At 43.5% G+C, this 23,655-nt stretch overlaps 1 protein-coding gene across 1 annotated transcript; it reads right to left on the minus strand.

Annotated features, from left to right (window-relative positions):
* Positions 1–20,131: 20,131 nt before the first annotated feature.
* On the minus strand, positions 20,132–22,396 carry LOC137908728 (fibrinogen C domain-containing protein 1-like). The gene is made up of 3 exons (XM_068753149.1): positions 22,387–22,396; positions 22,032–22,211; positions 20,132–20,397 (listed from the first exon to the last, which is right to left on the minus strand). The coding sequence occupies exons 1-3, from the start codon at positions 22,394–22,396 to the stop codon at positions 20,132–20,134; spliced, it is 456 nt and encodes a 151-aa protein (XP_068609250.1).
* Positions 22,397–23,655: the final 1,259 nt, after the last annotated feature.

The raw sequence follows: 23,655 nt of genomic DNA on the forward strand, positions 1-23,655 counted from the left end.
GCTTGTGATATTTCGCCCAAAGACATGCTTTGCCGAGGTCTGCGGAGAAAGAGGTTGCATCAGTCTCAGTCTCTACCTGGAACGGCGAAGACATAGAGCGCAGGTGAGGAAGAGAAGCCGCAGCGGGGTGCAAGGCGAGGAAGTAGCTGTCACACTTTCACGAACTCGCCTCAGGTACTTCAAAGGCGGAGACAACAAGCTAACTCCAGCTGCCAATCAAACTGGGGTTTGCTATTGAAAGAGAGGTCATCTCAAAGCGGTTAGCGAAACTGCTAATTGGCTTCTGCCGCATCTGTAGCAGATACTTTGTATCCGGTAAAACACACATTAACCCATGCACTTTGCTATTTAACAGAGATCCAGGATGTGTTTTGTTTAAAAAAAAAAAAAGCACATACTCCACAGCGTGGGATGCTCCGATCCCGGATGGGTTGCTTTGCTGATCTCTGTGTAGCAGGACGGCGCCGCCGGCATGCTAAGCAGATTCAACATTTCATCAGATTATCAGTGCTGGTTTATTTCACCTCTGCAAGACTCGGAAATTATCAGCTCAGCAGCTTATCGTCTGAACGTTTCCAAAGATCATTTCTCCATTGGGGAGAACACATATTGATCCGTCACGCTTCTCAGCTGTGCATACTTAAACGGGTCACCGGGTTGGCATCTGTTTTCTGTGTGAATGCCACATACTCCTCTCTGACTTCAGCCATGCTTCAGCCCTCCTGTGTTCGAAAAGACAAAATTCCATCACAAGTACAATATAAATTGTGAATACTTCACTTCTAATTTCACTTTTAAAAAGACTCTGAATGCAGAGTCTTCCACAGTGAGAGGCCTTGCAAGATTACTAATGACTTACCTTTAGAAACTGTGTCTCAAAGACCCGACTGTAGCACTGTGGGGACACTAAAAATGAGCTCTGCCAGAGATTTACACCGTTTCTCATTCGGTGGGATGGAATCATGAAACATGCTAAAAAAGAAAAAAGGAAAAAAGAGCCATCCTTTTTCTGCCATGGTGGTTAGATTGGATGGAGCTTCCCAGAAGACTGAGAGGGAAGCAGATGGAGGGAGAGGAATGCATGAAAATGCATGAAAATGCACACACAGAGAGGGAGACGAATGAAAGAATGACGTCCAAAGGGACGACCGTCATCCATCTTGACCACATATTGTGAGTCGGACGGTCCCACAGAACAAATCGATAGCCTAAAATGCCACAGCGGCCCATGAGTTATGTGTTTGTACCTGTGCAAGATCCAGGTGAGAACTTCCTGCAATTCATCATGCGAAGGAAAATGCTGCCGAGTTGAATTATTTTCTGATATCGCCTGTCAGACATGAAATGATCAGACATAATGGTAGATCAATACACATCTACGCTCCATATGCTCACATCAATATACATCTATGTGTCTATCTATGCCGACGCAACAGCAGCACAAATTGCTTGAATTCAGCACGCACGCACGTAGCTGCTTTTATTCAGGCGTAACAAAAACAAGACGCTGGCGCTTTTGTTCGCAGCTTTAGGTTTCTTGAAATGAAATGTCGACTCCATCCGATGCAAATTAGATTATACGGTTCCAGTGTCAAGCCAGCATCGACACACAAAGAATACATCTTTTATTATTCTACTCTTGCCATTTCTTTCTTCAATAAAATAATTCTAGATAATTTATTTTTGATTGAAATCTACATTTTAAAGCAAATTCCACCTCTATAAAAATACAATATTCAGATGAAAGCAGATTTGGAATTGTGCCTCTGTTGGATCCGTAAGGGAATAATCCTCCTCGTCCTTCAGCCACAGCTTCACGTTGAAGTGTCCCTTTAAATTCATCATTTATAGAAATAAAATGAAAGCTGTAAAACTTTATCGAGCTGTACTTTGTTCCACCGACCCCACGGTTCTTGCCCGCCACCGAACCAGATTTTTGGATTACCACCTTGGAGCAATTTAGTCGTGTAAACTGGACAGATGAGACACTGTTCGCAATCTTTTTCAGAGTGGGTGAGCAAAACACTATTGATTTCTCCGCTCTGCAGGTGGATTAAGAAGCATGTTTGCCTTTCTCAATGGATCGGTCTTGGGTTGACGGCAGTGTAAATGTGTGTGCGAGTGTGTGTGTGTGTGTGTGTGTGTGAGACCGATGGCATTTTGTGTTTTTTCCTTTGAGATGCTGGTATGGATAACCCCCCCCCCCCCCATAAAACCAAATGTAACTGTAGGTGGTTAACATTTGTGTGTTTATTAATGGTACATTAAAGATATCTGTCTTCATTTCGTGAGTCAGGAGACATCAAATGGCACGATCCACACACAGAATCAGATCCGGAGCTTTTTCCTGTTGGACTTTTCCTCTTTCATTAAAGATGTCCTCACTGCCTTTCAGAGAGATGTGTGATCTTTTATGTTGTCGACTCCGCTGCATTCACTTTCCTTTCCATTCAAGCACGGGTGAGTATTATACTCTTCTTGTAAATGAAATCCATGCAAGTCCACAAACGAATAATAGATCATTTGACAAAAATCTAAGAACTGGTGCAATTACATTGATTCTGTGGCCTTAGCCACACGAATATGTATCTCCCCATTATTCCATGTCATACTCAGCTTTGAGCTACTGACAGTGCAGATATCTTGTGGTTGCTGGCCTGTATTTTCCTGTCTCTCTGATGCTGTCTTATTACCATCTCCCCATCCCAGAGGAACAGACCCCCCGTCTACCTGTGATCTCCCAGCACTGACACTATCTACTCGGAGTCTGTGCTTGATGCCTTGCAAAATGACAGCTCCAAGTCCTCTGCTGCACCGACAGATAACGGCGCAGCCCCCCCCCCCCCCCCCTAGAAAATACCAAATCACATTCCGCTAATACCCTTAGTGGTGACAACTTCCATCTTAGTTCACTTGGAATCCACTGCAGCAGAAATACCAAAGGGTTGTCCCGCTCTAGCGGCTCTGCAAGTTTGCTGTTGAAAACTCTTTTATTATTTAGTTTGCATTGTCGTGAACAAAGAGAAAGCAAGAGAAAGTGGCCGTTGTTGAAATGACACGGAAGAGGGTATGTATAAGGGGCAACAGTCACTACCAGAGCTGCAGCTTTTCTGTGATTTCTTTTTACAGACTGTGGTGTTTAATCACCGTAATAAAAGACTTAGCCGGGGAGCTCATGTGCTTCAGTCTGGTACTTTATTCTTCCCATTCACAAACCCTTCATTTCCGCCTTCGCACATTCCTACAGCGCCCCCTAGGTTCAGATCTGCATAACAGAACACAACATTTCCCTTTTCCTTGAAGGAATTACTTCCACACACAGAATAAACAAATCAGTTTTGCAAGGTAACAGCATTTTGTAACAACAACAAACAATCATAAATGAACAGCAGGGACATGAAATTATAAGTATGAAAGAATTGTCTTAACAGGATGACATGTAGAACAAACAAATAAACAGTAACTTGTTTTTGTATTCACATCCTGTAACCAAGTTCACTTTTTAGAAGAAGCAATACCTCAGTGCATAATCATATTTCCTTATCTCACAAATCCTGTCAGCCAATTTGGTTTATTTCTTGTTCTCTTGCTCTGCCTTGGAACTAGCGCCGGTACATGATGGTGTACATTCTCAGGCACCATGAACTCATCAAAAGTAGCATTGTTGACATTTCCACTATCCATGGCAGTTAGAGCTTCCTTAGGGAAGGATGCTAGCTTGGATGCATTCCATTTCCGTCCATCACTGAGCAGGTAAGTGTTTGGTCCCACTTTCTTGATAACTGTCAGGGGTTCAGTGAATCTGGACGATCCCTTTGGAACATGTTCTGGTCTCCGGACACGCACAGTGTCGTTTATCTGGAACCTCGGTACTCTTGCACCAAACCTTCTGTCTGTGTATTCTTTGCTCTTTTGTTGTTTTTGTTTTACTGTTTCTTCCACTTGTGTGTGTGTTTTGACTTTGTGTGAGACAGGGAGTACATGTAGTTTTGTACGCATCTTTCTGTGTCTCAGCAACTCAAATGGTGTAGCTCCTGTTGTAGCGTGTTGTGTGGCACGATAGTTCTGTAAGAACTCTGTTACAGTTTGTTTCCATGGTCTGTGCATTCTGTTGGCAGTCTGTAAACATTCTTTAAGCACTCTGTTGAATCTTTCAATGGCTCCGTTAGCTCTTGGATAATACACACTGGAGCGCAGGTGCTTTATCTCTCTCTCCCTCAGAAAATTTGCAAATGCATGGGAGGTGAATTGACAGCCATTATCAGAAACCAGGGAAGAAGGATTTCCCTCACGGCTAAAGACAGTAGTCAGAAACTGAATAACCACGTCCGTAGTGACAGTGGGTGCAAATGCTACTTCAGGCCACTTACTATAGTAATCAGTAAGAGTAATGGCATAGCGACAGTCCCATGTAGCATGGTCGAAAGGACCTGTGATGTCAATTCCCACTTTTTCCCATGGACCATTTGGAAGATCCACAGGTATGAGTGGTGCAGGCGCAGTTTTCACAGTCTTATCAGAATACTGGCATGACACACATGAAGCGATCATGTTGTGTACGTAAGTATCCATTTGTGGCCACCAATACAGCTCACGCAGTCTCTGTTTTGTGCGTACCAGTCCTTGGTGTCCTTCATGAGCCAGATCTATCACTCTGGATCTGAGTGAAACAGGAACAATCAAGCGATCTGTGCCCCTCATGATAAGTGAGTCATCAACAGCCAGTTCATCTCTTACATTGAAGTATGAAGCGAGTTCCGGTGTGACATTCTTCCGGCATTTGGGCCAGCCCGTCTGGATCTGACGTCTCAGCTGTGTCAGTTCAGGGCATGTTTCACAGGCTGCAGTGAATTCCGGCAGGGAAATGGCATGCAACGAATCCTGGAAGATAGCAGCAACCATGTCCGGCACCTCCGCAGCATCCCCTGTAGAGGAAAGTGGAATTCTGGAAAGACAGTCAGCTGTCACATTCTGCTTGCCTGGATGGTAAGTGACATCATAAGTGAAACAAAGCAGTCTAGCGGACCATCGCGCAATTCTCAGTCCAGCACGACCAGTCCCTCTGGATGTCAGGAGGAATGTAAGAGCTTGGTGGTCTGTGCGCAGTGTGAAGTGACGTCCCCACAGGTAGGTTCTCCATCTCTCCACTGCCCAGACACATGCAAGAGCTTCCCGTTCAATGGTAGAGTACTTCCTTTCAGTAGGAGAAAGGGTCCTGGATGCAAAGGCAACGGTTCTCTCTGTGTTGTCTGGGTGAAGCTGGGTGAGCACAGCCCCTAGCCCATAGTTAGAAGCATCTGTTGTCACTTGAGTAGGCAGATCAGGGTCATATAGTGCCAGAGCAGGGCTCTCCACTATCAGTCTTTTAATTTCAGTGAAACTGGACTCAGCCTCAGCAGTCCAGATGAACCTCAGGTCAGTAGCATCCTTGAGAGCAGCACGTAGTGGTTCAACAACAGTAGCAAAGTCAGGAATGAACTTACTATACCACGATGCAAGACCAAGGAAGGATCTCAGGGAGTGTGCATCATGTGGTGCAGGTGCATGAGTCACTGCAATGACTCGGTCTTTGTCAGGGTGGAGTCCATCTCCGGATATCGTATGTCCTAGGAAAGACAAAGTTTTCTGATTGAATTTACATTTAGTCATGTTCAACTTGAGTCCCGCCTCATTCAAGGCATTCAGCACCCTCTTTAAATTGGCATCTTGTTCCTGCTGGTTAATGCCATAGCATATGATGTCATCAAGGTAGGCTTGAACTCCTGGAAGGCCAGACAGTATAGTAGACATCATCTTTTGGAATGCTGATGGAGCTGAAGCAAGGCCAAAGGGAACACGGCAGAACCTGAAAAGTCCCTCGTGTGTGATAAACGCAGTTATATCACGGCTATCTGGGTGAAGCAGCAGTTGGTGATATGCAGAGGCAAGGTCAATAGTAGAAAAGACAGTAGCCCCTCGCAAATTGGTCAGCAGTTCATCCATGTGAGGCAAGGGGTAGCAGTCACAGACAATCGATTTATTTGGCTCCCTCAGGTCAACACACATGCGAAGCTTTCCTCCGCCTCGTCTCTGGGTGACCACGATGGGTGAGACCCACGGAGATGCATCAATTCGCTCAATTATGCCTCTGTCTTGTAGGTCTTTGAGCTCCTCAGTAACAGCTTGTCTTACTGAGAACGGAAGTCTCCTCAATTTCTGCTGAACTGGAATAGCATGTGGCTTCAGTTGTATTTTGTGCACAAAGCCTTTTGCACATCCAACTTCTCGTACAGTCAGTGGCATCGTAACTGGCAATGCATGCTCAGGATCAGGTGAACCATTTGGGTTAGCAGCAGGGATTACTTTGTTACCCTCAATACACATACGCAGAGCAACGAACAGGTTTAACCCCAGTAAAGCAGCACCTGACTCAACAATCACAAATGAGCATTCAGCCGAATGTCCCTCATGAGACACTGTTGCACGTAATTGACCCACTACTGGTATTTTCTCCTTAGAATATGTGCACAGGGTGACAGTAGACGTAGTGAGATCACATGTCGAAAAATACTTCTGGTAAATGCTCACAGGAAGAATAGAAACGGATGAGCCTGTATCAACAATTAGCTCAACATCATGTGAATGTTCATTAGCATCAACATGCACAGTACAGCTTATCTTATCCTGGACAGCATCATTCATGTAAAGTACAGTCAGTTCATTGATCAATACTTCACGCACCTCTTTTTGTCCAGACCGACAAACTTTGGCAAAATGTCCAATTCTTCCACATGAATTGCACTTGACTTTGGCTGCAGGGCAGGATGGCTTGTTAGCCAAGTGGCTAGTAGAACCACAACGGTAGCATGAGCGATTTTTACCGGCGTTTGAAGTTGTAGCAGGCGCAATCCTCTGAGCCACTTTCTTCTTCCCCCACGGCCGGGTGTCCCGCGGTTGCGAGCGAATGGCTCTCACCTGTGCAGCAGCCATGTTGTCAGAAAGAACGTCCGCGTTACGTAATCCAGTCTCGATCTGCAAAGCTAATGTAGTAGCCTTAGCTAGGTTCAAGTCCGCTTCCAGCAGCAGTCTGTCCCGTATGCGCGTATTGGCAACACGCTCTATCATCTGATCACGAAGCATCTGCTCCTCCATCTCTCCAAACTCACAAGCAGCAGCGAGTTGGCGCAGCGCAGCTAAGAACTCGTTCACCGTCTCATCAGGCCTCTGTGCTCTCTGGCGGAATTTGTGACGTTCTGCAATCACGTTTACTTTGGGAACGAAATGCTTTCTTAGTCCCTCAACAGCCGAAGCATAAGTAGTACCTGTATCCGGCAAAGCGTAAAACAGTCTCTGACCCTCTGTCCCAAGGGCATGGAGAAGAACGGCGCGCCTCCTAGCATCGGGCCAGCTATCCCCCGTAGCTCCGATGACTAGCATGTAGTTCTCGAACATCTTCAACCACGTCGTAAAAGCGATAGTAGGTTCGCCTGGGCACGGCATGAAAGGTGCAGGTAAAGGTACAGAAACTGCCATCCTCGTCGCCAAAAATGTGGTGTTTAATCACCGTAATAAAAGACTTAGCCGGGGAGCTCATGTGCTTCAGTCTGGTACTTTATTCTTCCCATTCACAAACCCTTCATTTCCGCCTTCGCACATTCCTACAGCGCCCCCTAGGTTCAGATCTGCATAACAGAACACAACACAGACTGAAGCATTTTTTTGCTGTATCTGCAACTGAGTGATTCAGATATCCAGAATGAGCTCACGGTAGATTAGCAGCTAATCTGATCAAAATACAGACACATTCTGAGAATGTTTCACCAGTTGGAGACTCTTTGGGATGGGGCGCAAAACACAAGCCGGAACGATCCGGAATCGTTCCTGGCCTTGCAACGTCTTGGGATCTCTTAGCCAATCTTTTCACGCTTATTTGCGAGCTCATAATTTCCCATCTGTACCCCGAGCCAGTCAGAATAATCTTGTGCTCTTCCTGCCACGGCCTGAGCCGAGAGTTTTGATCTGCTCTGGCAGTGTGTTTCTTCTCACTCATCAACAACACCAGCCCGTCTGGCGGTGGCGAGATGCCATTAGCGGTGGGATGACTTCCAGCAAATCTCATGTGGCGTGGTGTACCGTGGCGACGGCGAGGCCATGTGGTGGCACTTTCACTGAGCACTGCCCCTCTGCCCTTGTAAAGGTCTCACGGGTCCTACTCTCCTGTTTGGAAGGCAATAAACACGCCGCTCTGTCGCTTTGTCATCTTTCTCTGCAAAAGTAGCACAATGGTTCTCGGTGGACACCACCTTTCAGTACTTATTATTGCCCTTTAAGGTTTTTCCTGATTACAGGAAGTAAAGTGATGGTAGATTTGTCTCTGTTTTCAAATAAATACACTTTTGTGATTTTTTTTCTCCAACATCGGAGAGGAATGGCTCACGCTGTGTTTGGTGCTCCGCCTAGACATAGACCCGTCGGCTATCTTTAGGCTTTGGTGGCATATGAAGCTTACGTTTTGGCAGCGAAGGACCGCTCCCTGTTGGCATCAACAGGGTAGATCAGTGGAATCTGAGTAGGACATATGTGAAGCATTGACCTGTTTTTGTTTGGCGCACAATCCTCCCACACTCTGCTTTGCAGGAAACATAAGTATGGAGTGGAAATTTGTTCTTGACCGGTGTGTTGTTGTTTTTTTTTTGTCACTCTCTGTTTGGGTTGATTTCTGAGCAGGTTGTGAGAGATTCATTTTGCAAGAGGCAGCCTAAAGTCGGCTGCTCCATTGTTCACCTTCTGTTTAGTTGCTGAATTTGGTGGAGGTGCCAAGCTTGCCGTGTTAGGCTGCCATGGCGATGACGGTCCATGTTCTTTGCCTCAAAAGTGACGGCTTTGCTTTGACTGTTGATGAATGTGTGCATTTGTGTCTGCGACTACAAGCGTGCCATTTAATCTTCTACAGTGTCTGAAGCCATGCGCTGGCGACACATCCGGGGTGTAGCCTGCCTCCTGCTCCGTATAAGTTTAGGAAGCAGATTTTTGCATTACAAGAACAGTTCCTGGAGTTTTCTTGCTCTTTCTATTTGTGCAGGAAATCTTATTCAGGGACACAGCGCTTCCTTTTAATCACTATTTCATCGGTGACAAACAATTCAATATTTATGAATTGCTGAGCTGCAGAATAAAAAAATAAAAAAAGAAGCGACTCAGTGACAACAGACTATAGATTTCAGTCGGTCCCTGAACTGACTGCGAACGTCAAAACACACAAAGGGATGGGAGGGGAACGCGTGGCAAATCCAAACACACAAGCAAGCAAACAAACAGAACTCTAAACGCTGTCATCCCCGAACAAAGATGCACTCTGCAGGCTGTTTGGTATTTCTGCTGAAAATCTCTCAAGACATTAAAGAGTGAAATGCCAGCTGATGTTGGGCAGATGGATTTTCACTCGAGGCGAAAGATGTTTCATACAGAGACAGACACACATGCGCACGTATATGTAAGAAGCACCTTACATTGTCACAACTCAGGCTGTGTGTGCTTCTTGTATTCAGAGGCTGCCTATGATTTGGATATAACTCATTTTTGCAGGCCAAAGCCTGACAACCCCGCTGTGCGTCCCATTGGCTTGCTTTTGTTTTTCTACCGCGCTAATATTGCTTTCCCCAGCTCGCTCACTTGAGAACAATCTCCAGAATTTACTGCAGCAGTAATCCCATTTCCTCCCGCAGGAAAGGTGACCTCCACACCAGGTGTGGTGAATCTGTCACAGCTTCCCTGCATCCTCCATTCCTTGTTGCTAATGACAACTTGTACTTTATACGTCTTTATGTTGAGCGGTGGCTTCGTGCATCTAAAGGAATACTTGTTCACAACACGAACAAACCGCATCAAATACCAGAGAGAGGATGGGTAAATGAATGTTCCTCATGTGATAGAGCATTTCAATTCATTTGACATGCGATGCCTTTCATCCAGGGTCTCCAGGACGAATGACCTTTCACGAGTTACAAGGTCACGTGTTTCAAAACACGGCAGCAATTCAGTAGAAAGTAGGACAGGATGATGAGTTTGTGCTTTTAATGCAACATTTGGAGGTTGACATGTATTAAAATAAGGCACAATAATATGGATTCTAAATAAATTACTGTATTATGGAGCTACACCAGTGTGACCTTGTGACAAAGGTAGGAGATAAAAGCTTCTGGAAACATGATCTGTGACACAGTAGGGAAAAAAACAGGTTGAGTAAAAGCATTTTATTTTCATTTCTCTCCCAGAACAACTCACATTTTGAGAGTATATAGTGCATTTCTCTCTTGATGGCGATGGCATACGGCTCTCTTTTGTTAAATTAAACAGAGAGACAGATACTAAAAAAAAATTAAGCTTAAATAAATCAGAATGAAATTCTCAGGATGTTTGATTCGACTGACCTCTTTATTATACTCTGCAACAAAGACGTTTTCCTCGACGAGCGGCGCATAGGAGATTGCCTACATGTGGATGATCAACAACGCATTCATTAAAGGTGCGGATCTAGGATGAGTGAGATCCGTGGAGGAAACGCCATCTGGTCTAAATTAACACTGCAGCTGATTGCAATTTGAGAAAACGCGGACTCCTTCTGCTTATCGCACAGCTCACAAGTTCCCTTCGCTGATGGACTTTACCATTTTCAGTGGTTTTCAAACATGGCGGAAAACATTTGGTTCCAACGAACACAATGCAGGTATTTTTTTGTGACTTGCCATGCACGTTACTGTTTAATGTAATTTATTTCTACAGGTACCAGGCGAGTTAAAGTGCAGGCAAGGAGAGTTTACTTTGTATAGCACATTTCAACAAGACATTAAGACAAAAAAAAGCATTGAGATCAACATAAAATTAATTTGAAAAAGAACAACAACAAAGAAATACAATTGAAAGATACAGTGCAGGGTAAACATGCTAAATAGTAACTCCATTATCTCATAAGGGCAACCAGCAACTAATTTAAATAACACAGATGAAAATCCTCACTCTGCCATAGTTGTGATGAGAGAGCTGTGAAGACCCCCCCCCCCCCCCCCCCCCCGGTTATAAAGGGCTGCAGCATCAAGCAAAGTAAAATGGTCCACTCCATTAATATCACAGGAGCTGTAAAGCTGTCACTGCCACTCCATGCTCTTCCTGCATAAAGCTGATTTGTGATGGCTCCGATCCTCCAGCCCTCAGTCTTCCTAATGATGGCGAGATCCATCACCAGTCATTTAATCAGAGCTGAAAGGAAAGCAAGGAAGATGGATGAGGCAATTGTGCGCGTCAATAGGTACTTTATAAAGTCACTCTTGTACCTTGTCACACACTGCCAGAAATCGAGACGATAATAGGATTGTGAATTTGGTGCAGTTGAAGATGTTGTCTCTCTTTAAGTAATCCTTTTGACCTAATGAGAGCATTTACAAAAGGCAAAATGTGACATGATGTACAAAATCAGTCCCAAGAGGAGCGGTCATAAGTTCTTTTCCATTTAAGTATGCTTTGTGCCTAAATTGAATGTGCACAACTTGTGCACATTCAATTATAGATGATGCAAATTAGCAGGATGGCTGCTTAAATGTCGGAAGTGTGCGAGCAGCGTCCAAATAGCTGACTCCCTATTCCCCTCCAGGCGAAATGAGGTTACAGTTCTGGTGAAGCAGGCCAATAAACTGCAACGAGGTTAAGGTCATAGATAGCAGTGACTCTCAGCTTATCACTTCATGCATGTCTACCTGCTTGTGTGTGTGTGTGTGTGTGTGTGTGTGTGTGTGTGTGTGTGTGTGTGTGTGTGTGTGAGAGCACACATTAGTGAGCGTTGTAGTTTGTTGTTCAGGAAAAGAAGGGACAGAAAATTGCGAGAAGGGCAAAGCGACACATGAAAGGGGAAAAGATGTGACAGAGAAAGATGCCTACCTTCTCTGTTTGACATAGCTTAGCCCAGTGGGACAGCCCCCTACCGCCATATTAGATTTTCTGCCTTATTGCCTCAGCCAAACTCTCTCGCCCCAGGTACTGTGTGAGGTGTGTGGGGGGGGCTCGAATTACTCCAATCTCCTCAAAACATCCTGGATATGTTGATCTCAGGCCAACGCTTTAATATCAGCTTTTTCCAATCCACCCCTGGTTAATTATGAAATATTATTTTTCAAATATATGAAGTGTAAATGAAACCCAGGTGAGTTCAAATTGGGTCAGAAACCAAGACAAAGTACGTAATCCTGTCTCAGGACTGTCTCATTAGGCAACTTTTAAGCTTCGTGTGCTGTGTACTGCAGTAAGATGGTTTTTAGCACTAATTAATTTCACTCTTAATGGGAGTTGTGATTCTGAGTTTTAATTGAAATATTACTGTCATTTTAAGACAGTCATGTCAAGTGGAAAGTGTTTGCACACATGTGTGAAGAGCCAATTAGACAACTTTGAATGGTATTCTGTTAAGAGTATCTTACTGGATTTCAGGAAGTGGCTGCCACATCCATAATGGGGACAGGATTTCAGGGGCAGGACTCGATTGTAGAGGAATGAATCAGGATGAAGGTGTTTAAAGGAAAGGTGACAAAGGGTTCACCAGGCAATAGAAAACTGTCCTTTAGTTGCACCAGATAGTTTTATCATTAAGCAATCTAAAGAACAGGGAAATGCATATGGAAAGAACAAATAAACAGGATGTATTAAAAAAAACAAATACAGCATAAATAATGAATAGATCAATTTGAGCTCAGCATTGCCTTGTTTGCAAAATGGCTGTGCCCCCCTCCTTGTGTTCCATCTTCACTTTTGATGACTAATGCTCATTTTGTCTCCCAATGACACCGCCGGTGTGAGTTATAGGGGCTGTCACGGTTTCTGTCAAAGCCGGCCGTCAAAAAGGATTTCCAATTGAGGCCTCATGTCTAAAATAAATGACAAGCAAACAGAAAATGTCGGAGATGTTGCATGCTCCATGTTTGGAAAGGTTCAGCTCGGCTGACAGCTGTGGGATGGATGTGGATGGATTTCATTCATTGTCAAAAAAAAAAAAGGGCAGAACTCCACAGATTAAATAAAAATGTCATCAAGTTCTATATCAAAATAAAGTGCATTTTTATGTAGGATGGATTCAGATAGTCTTTGTTAACTTTAAAATGGATTCCTGGGATATTTGCATTCATCAGATTGAGAGTATCAAAAGGCGCTGGATCCTTAAATTCATCTCACGGTTGTTCTGACAGCACCAGATGAGGTCGATGATGGTTGATTCATCTGTGAATTTCAGGAATTCAACTGAGGTGCAGTCGGGTGTGGAATGAGAATGGCAGTGGGGAGAGATCACAGCTGTGGGGTGCACCAGTGTTTATTGTCTGGCAGATGAATCTAATCGCATCCTGCCTCACTTGCTGCCTCCTGTGTTCAGGTTAAGATAAATCATTACACCTGTTGGGTTTCGGTTCACATCACTTTGGAAGTTTAAAATCTGATTTAATCAATTAAACAAAAAATGTCTTTTAACGTTCCCACATCCATTTGAAGATGACCAACCACTGCTTGAAGTTTACCAGGTGATAACATGCAGCAACTTTTTTATGGTTTCGTTATTCCGATTTAGGAAGATATTTGTTAGGTAAGACCGAATAAAAGGGACTCCTCATTGCCTCAGTATTTCCTCACCCTTAACTGTTCTTTCCTGACATTATTAATTTGAATCGGGGTGCCGACGTGTCAAGAGCTGCTAGCAGTCACAGCCAGTTTTATTCACAAATGTGTTTCAAATTAGTGAGCATTAGCCCTTGATGGAGGTAATCAATCCATCGGACAGGTGTAGTATGTCAAGATGCTGATTGAACAACACAATCATTGCTTGGGTGGACATCGGGAGGTCACAATAAAAGGCTGCTCCAAAATATGCAGTAAAAATCCATTTTAATTTGACAATTTGAAATAACTGCACGCCGTTCCCTACACTCACTGTATATTTTCTTCTTACACAAAGCATTAAGACATAGAAAAAAATAAAATAAATTCACATTTTCATGTATTAGAAATAATCCCATGCACTTTTGAAAGGTTGCTTCACAAATACAGCCTGTTGAGTATAAATCAGATGGCAGCAATGTGGCAGACTTGATATTTCTTAAACAGACATCGTCTTTGCGCTTTGTACAGACAAAATATTACAACAGATAATTGCAAGCAGCAGTTTAAGTCTAATGAACACAACGTATGCGATAAATAGATAATTATTCCAGAGGGAAATTCTGTAATTAATGCCACCTATCAGTTTAAATCAAAGCTGGTCTTGGGGGCGTGATTAAAATTTGTTATTGGTTAGTTAATTGGTTAATGAATAAAGGAGCAGGGTATTCACGTATATGGTGAGATATGACAGGAGGCAGTTTCAGGGACAGTTTTATGCTGCCGATGGATGATAAGAACAAAAATAAAAAACCCTGTTTATTCTGTCTACTTGCTCTCTGAGGACATTATTGTAGACGTTCTCACATGCAGACAAGATGATTAAAAGGATAAGATGTACAAAAGGTTCCAGACTGGAATTGATGCACCGGGGGGAGAGAGAGATGAAGGATTTGAAATAGAAAGGTTTTCTAGCAGTAGTTGTCAGCTGCAAGGACAGCGTTTCAAGGTGGCTGGACTGATGGCGTCCTCGGGACGTCAACCAGCAATGATTCTCCATCAGAAACTTTGACAAATCTTACGCGTGTCTTGCTTTGACAGATATGTAATAAGTGCAGTGATCTTTTGCTGTTATATTCTGATTAGACAGAAATGGGAGTTCCCTCAGGGACAGAAAGATCTGACAAAAGAAAAACAGGTGGCGGTTACAATGAAATTGTCAATTTTAGGAAATCTTTGCTTCTCAAACTGCAACCTACATTATTTCTTCAATTTGCGGCTCTCCTCCATTTTTTCCACTCCTTTTAGAAAAAGTAAAAGAGCGCCAAAGGGTTACTAGTGTAGTTAACAAGATAAAAATAGAACACTTGACAGCCGAAATTATAAATATATGCATAAAGTCTTGAATTAAATGGCACAAAAAGAAGATACGGCTTAGAAATGCCTGTAGTCCTGATGGCTAATGGGCCGCCGACTTGAACAAGACAGTTATACAGGTTGAAATGCGTTGCTTCCAAAAGAGTGTGATTATAGTAAGTAATTTAATTAATGTCACTTCAAAGTTGCATTAAATAACCACGAGGTAATTAATTGAGATCGCAGTGCAAACGTGCTGGTTCAGGCTGCGAGGAAAGCAGAAAGCTGTGAGGTTAACACTAAAACACAAACGCACAGATCTCCCTTAAGAAATTCTGTGGAAGCTATTAATTGCTATTAATAAAAAAAAAAATCAGCATACTCACTTTGCACGGTCTGCTGCGCGCACTAATGCAGGCATTGAGTGGCCATTATTCATTGTTTTGGCAATTCAGATGCTGATCACACACAAGGGAAACGGGAAGATCCGGCATAATACTGTTTTCTAATAATTCTAACTTCATTCCGAATAGTTTCACAACCATTTAATTTCACCTGAAAAGGCACTTGGACCGAGAAAACGCTTAAAGTTTCATTTTCATGAATACCAAAGGGTGTGTGTGTGCATATGCATCCTCCTCCAGGATCATGAGGCATAAAGCGTGACCAGAAACAAGAATCAAACGTTACACTTATAGATTTGGATGTATAAGCAGTAACCAATCAAATGACATCATCTGCAATTACAGACGAGGATTTGTAGCGATGAAGAAGACTATTCAGAAATGATGACAAGCGTGGAAGACCGGCTGTCACACACTTCAGTGATTGAAATCAAAACCCGTGGATGGGTTTTACACCTCACTGTTTTGCTCCTACCAGCAATTTAGATTTTGCCTGGAGGATTCTTCCATCCTTATTCTGACTGCTTTTTTGGTCGAGTTGACAGGAAGCATGGATTCTGCTTTGCTGCCCTTTTATCAGAAACGGGAAAACAACTTTACATATATTTCACATGATTGGAAGACTGCAGTTCTGTAAGAATTTTAAAGCTCCAAAAATCACCTCTTCACACACAAACATCAAATACACATTCTTTCTGTGCCTTCTGTTTTTTTTATTAGTGTACTCTGTGATTATTAATGGCTCTGGAAAGGAGAAATAAACTTAGAAAAGCTCTTGCAGCACAAACCTCCGCCAAGTAGCTCATTTCCCTCCTAATTGTATTTCCGCCGTCCACATGGTGATCTGGATTCAAATTCCATGAACATCGGTCAATAATCAACTGAGATATTGAGGAACAAATGTAGAAGCTCCATTGATTGCAATGTTAATACAAAATTCAAAGTGACCTTTATTAGCTCAGCATCTCTGGTGGCACATCAGGTGTTAAAGTAAATGAGCTAAGGACTGGGTGTCGTGTTCCAGTTTGACGCCTTATTCATTTTCATCAACAGCGATTATTACTTGCAGCCAAATCCGTTTTTTTTTAAAGTTTCTACATTTTTGGATCAGCAGTCAGACTTCCTATTAGTTCCCTGAACGCATCAATGGCATTCCTGACACCGCCTCAGTAAAGCACCCTCACTGCAATGACTCACTCTGCTTCACGGCAATTAGAGGATGTGCCATATTGATCTGGCCTGTGGCCTTGCAGAATACACTTGGCATTTGATCGGTGACAGGTCGCATTGTATTGCAGGATTTCAGAACAGCGGGGGATCTTTGGGATGTAGTAAACTTCTCTCTAGAGTAGACCTTGCTTTTGGTCACTCTTTATTACCCTTCTAGTATATCTTCTTTTTATTTTTGAGTTGTAGATCTCTGGTTGTAGACATGTTCTTTAATAAATAATGAAGGTGGGGTTTAAAATGAGACTGTGTGGTTGTGAAGGGACCGCCTCTATCTCTTCATGTTGGAAGATGTGAAATGGGCCTCTGATCAGTTTTCACAGGGATTTCTTTTTTAGCGTGATATAACAAATGTTAGCACTTAGCATATTCAGATTGATCGAACTGCACGTGTTTAACTTCAGCAGGATTTTGATTTGACAGCTAAAACTTTATTCAATGTTCGTCACCCTGTTTCATTTATTCAGTTTGATTAAATCAGCATTTTAACTCACTGCACTTTTCATGAATGGATGCGCAGGGAGAATAAACCACGCGTTGGGGTGTTCCCCGTTCATAAAATGCGAATGTTTATTAAATGTCGACAAGAACATTAAAACACAGTATCAAGATTCAGCAAAACAAGCTATAGCACTTCACCAAAATCTAAAATGAAAAAGAAAACGGGGTTAGTTCTGCGCTGAGATTTAAGGGTCGGGCTGGGGAGAGATGGGCGGCCACAGGAGGGGGGCAGAAATATGAGCAATAAAAAGGCAGAGAATCTGGAAAGAGAGAAGACTTCAGGAGCTAAGGAGGGAGGGAGAATTGGCAGCGGAGACTAAGGCAATTAAGGAAGTACACAGAAGAAAGATGGAGGGTTCGGGGACCTCGGGGATCGATCCGGAGGTTGCTGATGCATTGCAATGAGCGGGATAACCGGGGGATGATTAGAGCCTCTGATTTCACTCTTTTATCATCTCTTCCGTAGGAGATTTAGCAAGCTGCAGCAAGAGTGACTGGGAAAAGCATTCACTCAACGGAAACACATCAGGGGTCCACAATAAGTAAGACTCGTCTTCACACTTAAATAACAAGGGGCGGACATAGCATCAACATATACAAGGGAGAGGAACGTCGTCTGGATGTGGAGGAAGATTTTAGGAGTGGGTACAAGCGCAGTTTAACACGGTACCAAAAAGGTGGCGTCCACTCTCGTGGGTTCACAATCACGATAAGTAATAGTTCATTAGAATCATGTAAATCTCTCCGTTAGCAACACAAAACAGACAGCAGGGGTGGCAAGTTGTACAGAAGCATCACGTTACTTCAAAAATCATCACAGACAGACGCAGTCAGCCTCCCGCTCACCCGGCTCATGCACACGGCCATGTCCAAACCAAAGCATGTGCATATATGTGTACACGCAGGGACATTGTAGACACACACATGTGCACACACCCACTCACACTCGCATACATTTTCACACTCGGTCCAATTCCTTTCTTTTTAAATGACTTCATACATTTTCGTCTTATTTTACATTTTCTATATTCTCTGTGCCATAATACCATCGAACATTTGCATTGCGTCTGCGCTCCGATGTCGAAGCAGTCCAACGAGACGCGCCTTCCGAGCACCGGCGACAAAAACTCACAGCTATTCCAGTGTCAGAGGTAGTCGGGGCGACGCCACCCCCCCGGTGCTACCCGCCAACTTGTCGTCGGCACACATTCAAAACCGTCTCAAACTGTCACGGGACTTCCCAAAGATCGCAAGTGTCCTGCAAAGAAGGTCATTTGACGTCTCCCTTGTTTTGTGCCTCCTGTAAAAGATTTATATTTGTGCTGCAGGTTTGATGGGCATGATGCTTTAGGGATCCTCGCAGTCTTCCTCAACCTGCATGGGCGTCCCACGTAGAAGAAAGTGGAAAGGTTCTGCAAATATATGACTCTTTTTTTGTTTGTTTGTTTTTTTAAACCAGTGGATTTGCGTATGTCCATGTGCTTGAGTACTCTTTGTATTAGCATAGTAGAAAACGTCTTCACATGCTCTAAAAGTCAGACACGCTGTACAATAGAATCTACACATAATTTTAAAGCTTTCAGTACATCCAGAGAAAGTTGATGAAACTGAAAAAGGTCAAGGACGGACTTGAAAATGAAAAACTCAGAATTAGACTATTTTCTGCCTCTGTTTATTTTTTTCTGCCGTTGTTTTCTTTCATTTTCTTTTTTTTGGGTTCGCTTTAGGCAATTTTGCTTTTTTGCCACAACACATTGCAGACTTCCTACTCTGAAGAAAAACACTGTTGGTTGAGACTGTCAGATCTTATTATACAGCAAGCTTCTTCCCGTTGGCGTGACGAGAGAAACCGATTCGCACGTACAAATCTTGTGATAATCACCAGGAGGGGAGGCAAACAGAAGTCAGGTGGGGAAGGGGCATCAGGTCCAAGAAAATCAGATCAAAAGTGTCGTTGACTCCTCTTTTCTATCCTCCCTTTTGTCTCCTTCATGCAGTCTTTCCCCCCCTATTCCACGCACATACATAGATGGAGGGAGTGAACGGCTCTGCTAAATGCTGCAGCCAGTCGAGATGCTCCACTGAACTCATGACAGGATGTAGATGGTGTAACAGAAGTCTGCCTTTTGCACACACACACACATGCATGTACTCGCGCACACAAAGTGCTGGGTTACCATCTGTGAATGCTGCATCAGTTGGCCAGTCCTCAGCTGGCAGGCAGATCAGACAAAGTACCCAATATGCTCCCTAATAGCCCAAGTCAGACGAGTGTGATCCTTCTTTTTCTTATTTCTCTTTCTTCGTGGTTTCCGATTTTCACCCATTTCTTTGACTTCATCCCTCGCTTCCGATAACTTCTCCATTTTCAATGTTGGTTTCCTCTTCCTCTGCAGTCTCTCACTTGTCATCGGATGTCCCACACGTCTTCCGACTTCCCTGCTGGGTCTCATTCACACAGATCCAGGATGTAAATGTGGAAAAAGTGTGCCGCCGTGTTGCTCCGTCTCATTGAAACTCTGGACTTGCTTTGCAAAGGGAAACAGAGGATCCGTGTCGCCCCTTCACGACGGTGTGAATGGTGGTTTTTATTTTGTTAAATCTGGAGCAAAGACCGATCCACAACGCACACGTGCTGTGTCAGCAGAAATGGGATGTCAGAATTACAAATCAGAAAGAAATCACTGGTGTCCAGGCAACGATTGGATCGTGGTGTCAGGTTGAGTAGAAGGCAGTGTGGGTTTGGAACTCTGCTGTTCTGTTTTTGTAAAGTTAATGATCAGGAAAAAAAAATATGGCAGTCGCATTATGTTTTGAGAAACAGACCGGGGGGGAGGATAATAAAGCCAGCATGAGATTAGTAGGAACGATGGAGGAAGAAGGTAGAGAGACATCAGGAGGCAAACGGCAGTCATCAAAACTCAGAGGTATACTTGAGTGGGGACAAAAATCGTGACAATTAACTCCATCAGTCAGATGTTGTGGTTTTCAATGTTTCTATAAATGTCTTCCTTTTTGTCCTGCTCTTGTCTTTCTCATTTATTCTCCGGATCGCGCGTAGGACGTATCTTCATCTCGGAGAATTTTAGGGAATATTGCCAGCCAGTCCAGGAGGACCACTCGATGCCGTCTGCATAGGAGGTGTGCTGACCGCGCAGGTACTGGCCATTGAGGTTGGAGGTGTGGCAGTTACGGTACCACCATGCACCGTGGTAGAAGGAGGCGCAGTTGTTCTCGGAGTGGTCGTTATCCCGGTCTTTGGTTGTGAATTTCATCCCGTTGTGCTTGAGCAGAGAGTCCCCTATAGGGCAGGAAAATAGAACATGGAGATTATAAAAACACATTTTCTTTAGGAGTTCGTATTAGAGGAAAGAAACAAGTCGTCAGTGTCAAGATGACTGATGAAAAGCAATGTTTCATTAGAGATATCCCGCCAGTGATTAACTTCAAAATGGCACAGAAGATTTTAATTACGCATTGTGATAAAAGGAGGAAGTGGAGAGAATAGTTAATAATCATGCTCCTCAGTTCTCCAGAGAATGGCTTGAGGTAATCGAAAGCAGGAGGTCAGATAGATTTTTAACCAATAAATCAAAGGATCTTTGATGATCTTTTAAACTTCCTCTTTTGGATGACACAGCCCTGAGGAGGGTAGAAAAGACAGAAAAAAGTCAATCTGTCTGGTTTCATTTTGACAGACATTTCAGAAAGTACACTCAAAAGTGCGTGAGAGGACAAGAGTGAATTTTGTGTCCACAACCCTGGACTGCCATTACTAGTGAATTGTTGGTGTTGACATTTAATTGGCTCATGAGGAAAATGAAAGTAAAACCTCACAGATGCTCCATGAGACCTTCACTTTCTGCTGTTCCCTTTCTTTCTAAAGAAGGAATGACTGTAACCGAAAAACAATGGAACCATAAAGCTGAGCTCGGAATGAAAAGCCACTCAGCAGCCATCAGGTGATGGCTAACATCCCTTAATTGCCCAGGATATGGACACCCAACTCCTTACACTTTCATTCCATCCTACGCTGCTCCCCATTTGGCATTGCTATGGTAACCAGTCAGCAGAAAAGCTAATCTGACAGGCATGTCTGATATTCGGGTAGTGTGCTGACATTGGGAAAATTGAGGGACTGGGATGAAAAACAGAAGAAAACAGAAGCACGTAAAGGGTAATTTGTAAGGCGCTTGGTGTCATCTTGGTGGCTAAAAAGGCCGGCGAGCGCCTCTGATGCATGCTAAGATGCAGCTGCTGAGCCCAAATGAGCACCTGTCATCTGAGGAGCAAAATAGTGCTGCTGATAATAGTAGTGTCCCTTTACTGTGATGGCATTTGAGTCCCCTCCAGTCGACTTGATCTGAATGTCTGACAGATAAATGACTACAAGGTCAGACCCTGCATCTGACATATCTGTGGAAAAAGCTGCTCGGCCTCATATGTCCCTTACCCCATCCATGCTAAAACTTTTTTTTCCCCCCTCCCATCTGCTACTTTCCGTGCACCTGTCCCCTTCCTTCCTTCCTCCACCCTACTTCCCTTCCCTGCTCCATCTCTCATTTCTGTCCCCATTCTCTCTGTGTTCTCGGAGCAGTGCTCCCAAAAGGTGCTCCAAATTGCTCCTTCATTTCAATGGCAAATCACTCCCCCCCCCCCCCCCATGCTGCAGGCCAAGCGTTGTCATTAATTGTCAGTAATTTAATCAAGGTGACATTTAGCTGACTTGAGTCTATTATTCATGGGGCAGAGACACATACATGTACTATCTCTCCTCTCGCTGTCTACATGGCTTAAAAAGTGGGTAGACCTTCTGCACTGTAAAAATAGCATGCTATTATTTTACTCGAACTTTCAACCACGGCTGTGACTTGAATACAAAGCAAAAATAATATTGATCAGAGTATGCAGAGTCTAACTAGTTCATTTACAAACCTGCATTGCCAGAATAGTCTCCCACAGTCAAAGGGTATCCGTCATCATCAGGGTCCACTGAGAAGAGTCCCACTCCAAAGGTCCCGTACTGTGCATGTGCAGTGCTATTTTCAAAATCTTCCAAGTCGATGCGCAGCTCATAGTTGGCCTGGATGGACAGGGCATGGATCTGCTTCAGCCCTGCAAGAGAAACGAGAGACCATAATGTTCCATCACAAATGCTGCCCTTGTTCCTAACAAGTGATGTAAAGCCATTGCAGTAGCTTGTCTTCCCCGGATCTTCTGTAAATAAATCTTTTTAAATTAATTTATATTCTCCCACTGCATGCGTGGGGTTTCTCTACACACCACAAACCTCCATCCATAACAACGACTGCAACTTATCTTCACAAGTGTTTCTATTGCTCCCAGGAATGGTTTACAGGCAGATTGGAGAGATTGTCTCAATTCGCTGGAATAATTATGCGACCTTAAATGAATCACTGACACCAGTTTGCTCATGTTGGGATGTAGTTGCACCACATGTTGTTTTTTGTCGTACAAAGCCTTTAGTTAGACGAGTTAAAGTTCATTCATTGCCTACTCTAACTGGCAAATATTCGCAATTTGCCTGAAATTGCTTCCATGAGCTCTCCAAAGTGGAACGTCTTGGGGAACCGTCTGTGAAATTGAACCTGACCATGTGCGAGTGATGTACGGAAAAATATTTTCAGAAATCAAATTAGAAGTCAACTTTAGCTCCTTTAGTATTAAAATAGACTATGCAAAACTCCAGTGTTTTCATGAAACTTGGAAGAAGGATTGGAAGTTTATTCCTGCTTTTTTGAGCATTACTTGACTTGATAACATTTGGATTGGGTCATCTTACATGCAGGAATTTTGGAGGACGTCTGGATAGATGGGTGGATCCATGTTTGATTACCTTTCCTGATCAAATTAGTTTTTATTGCCAACTTTTAAAATCTAAAATATGCTTTCAGTTCACATACAACCCCCCTCAGGTTGTTTTTAGATACAACACTTGCTATCGTTTCATTCCATGTCCTGACTCCGTCGTTTACTCAGAGAGAGAGAGAGAGAGAGAGAGACCGGAAGACTGACCGAGGGCTTTTCCTTTACGGGCTGATCAAAGGTTCCGGGAGAAGAGAGTGTCAGAAAGGAACAGGAAGTATTCAACCTGAGGTTCTTCAAACAACATTCAAGACAGGAAGACGAGCTTAGCTTTCATATGGGCTTAAATATCTGGTTTCAGGTTTGTTTTATCGTTTCTCAGAATCGGCCTGAAAACGGTTTCGATGAAACTGAAACATTTACAGCAATCATTAGCTCCACAAAAGAAGCCATTCCTCATTTTTTTAAAGCTCTCAAACTGACTTTGTCTAATTTGGATTCTATTGTTGTCGAGAGTTTCTCTCTGAATGCACAGCGTCTGAAGTAGAGAGCTAGTTTGATGACAAACACAGCTGAAAGAAGCCATTATAATTCAGAGAAAGAAACTTGCAGTCTGGCCCGGGTGCTTGGTTTGGTTTTAATCTATCCCAATGGGAGATTGATCCAGTTCTTTTCATTTTCTCACCACATTAGAGGTAGGGAACCGGTCATTAACGCATTCATATGCCTGTCA

The sequence above is a fragment of the Brachionichthys hirsutus genome, chromosome 19 (genome assembly GCF_040956055.1).
Source record: "Brachionichthys hirsutus isolate HB-005 chromosome 19, CSIRO-AGI_Bhir_v1, whole genome shotgun sequence".
Classification (NCBI taxonomy): domain Eukaryota; kingdom Metazoa; phylum Chordata; class Actinopteri; order Lophiiformes; family Brachionichthyidae; genus Brachionichthys; species Brachionichthys hirsutus.

Bases quoted from the DNA above. Each gene is read 5' to 3' on its own strand.
- LOC137908728 (XM_068753149.1), bottom strand. The intron at 20,398-22,031 runs GTTTGTAAATGA...CCTGCCCTATAG, and splicing joins AGACTATTCTGGCAATGCAG to GGGACTCTCTGCTCAAGCAC.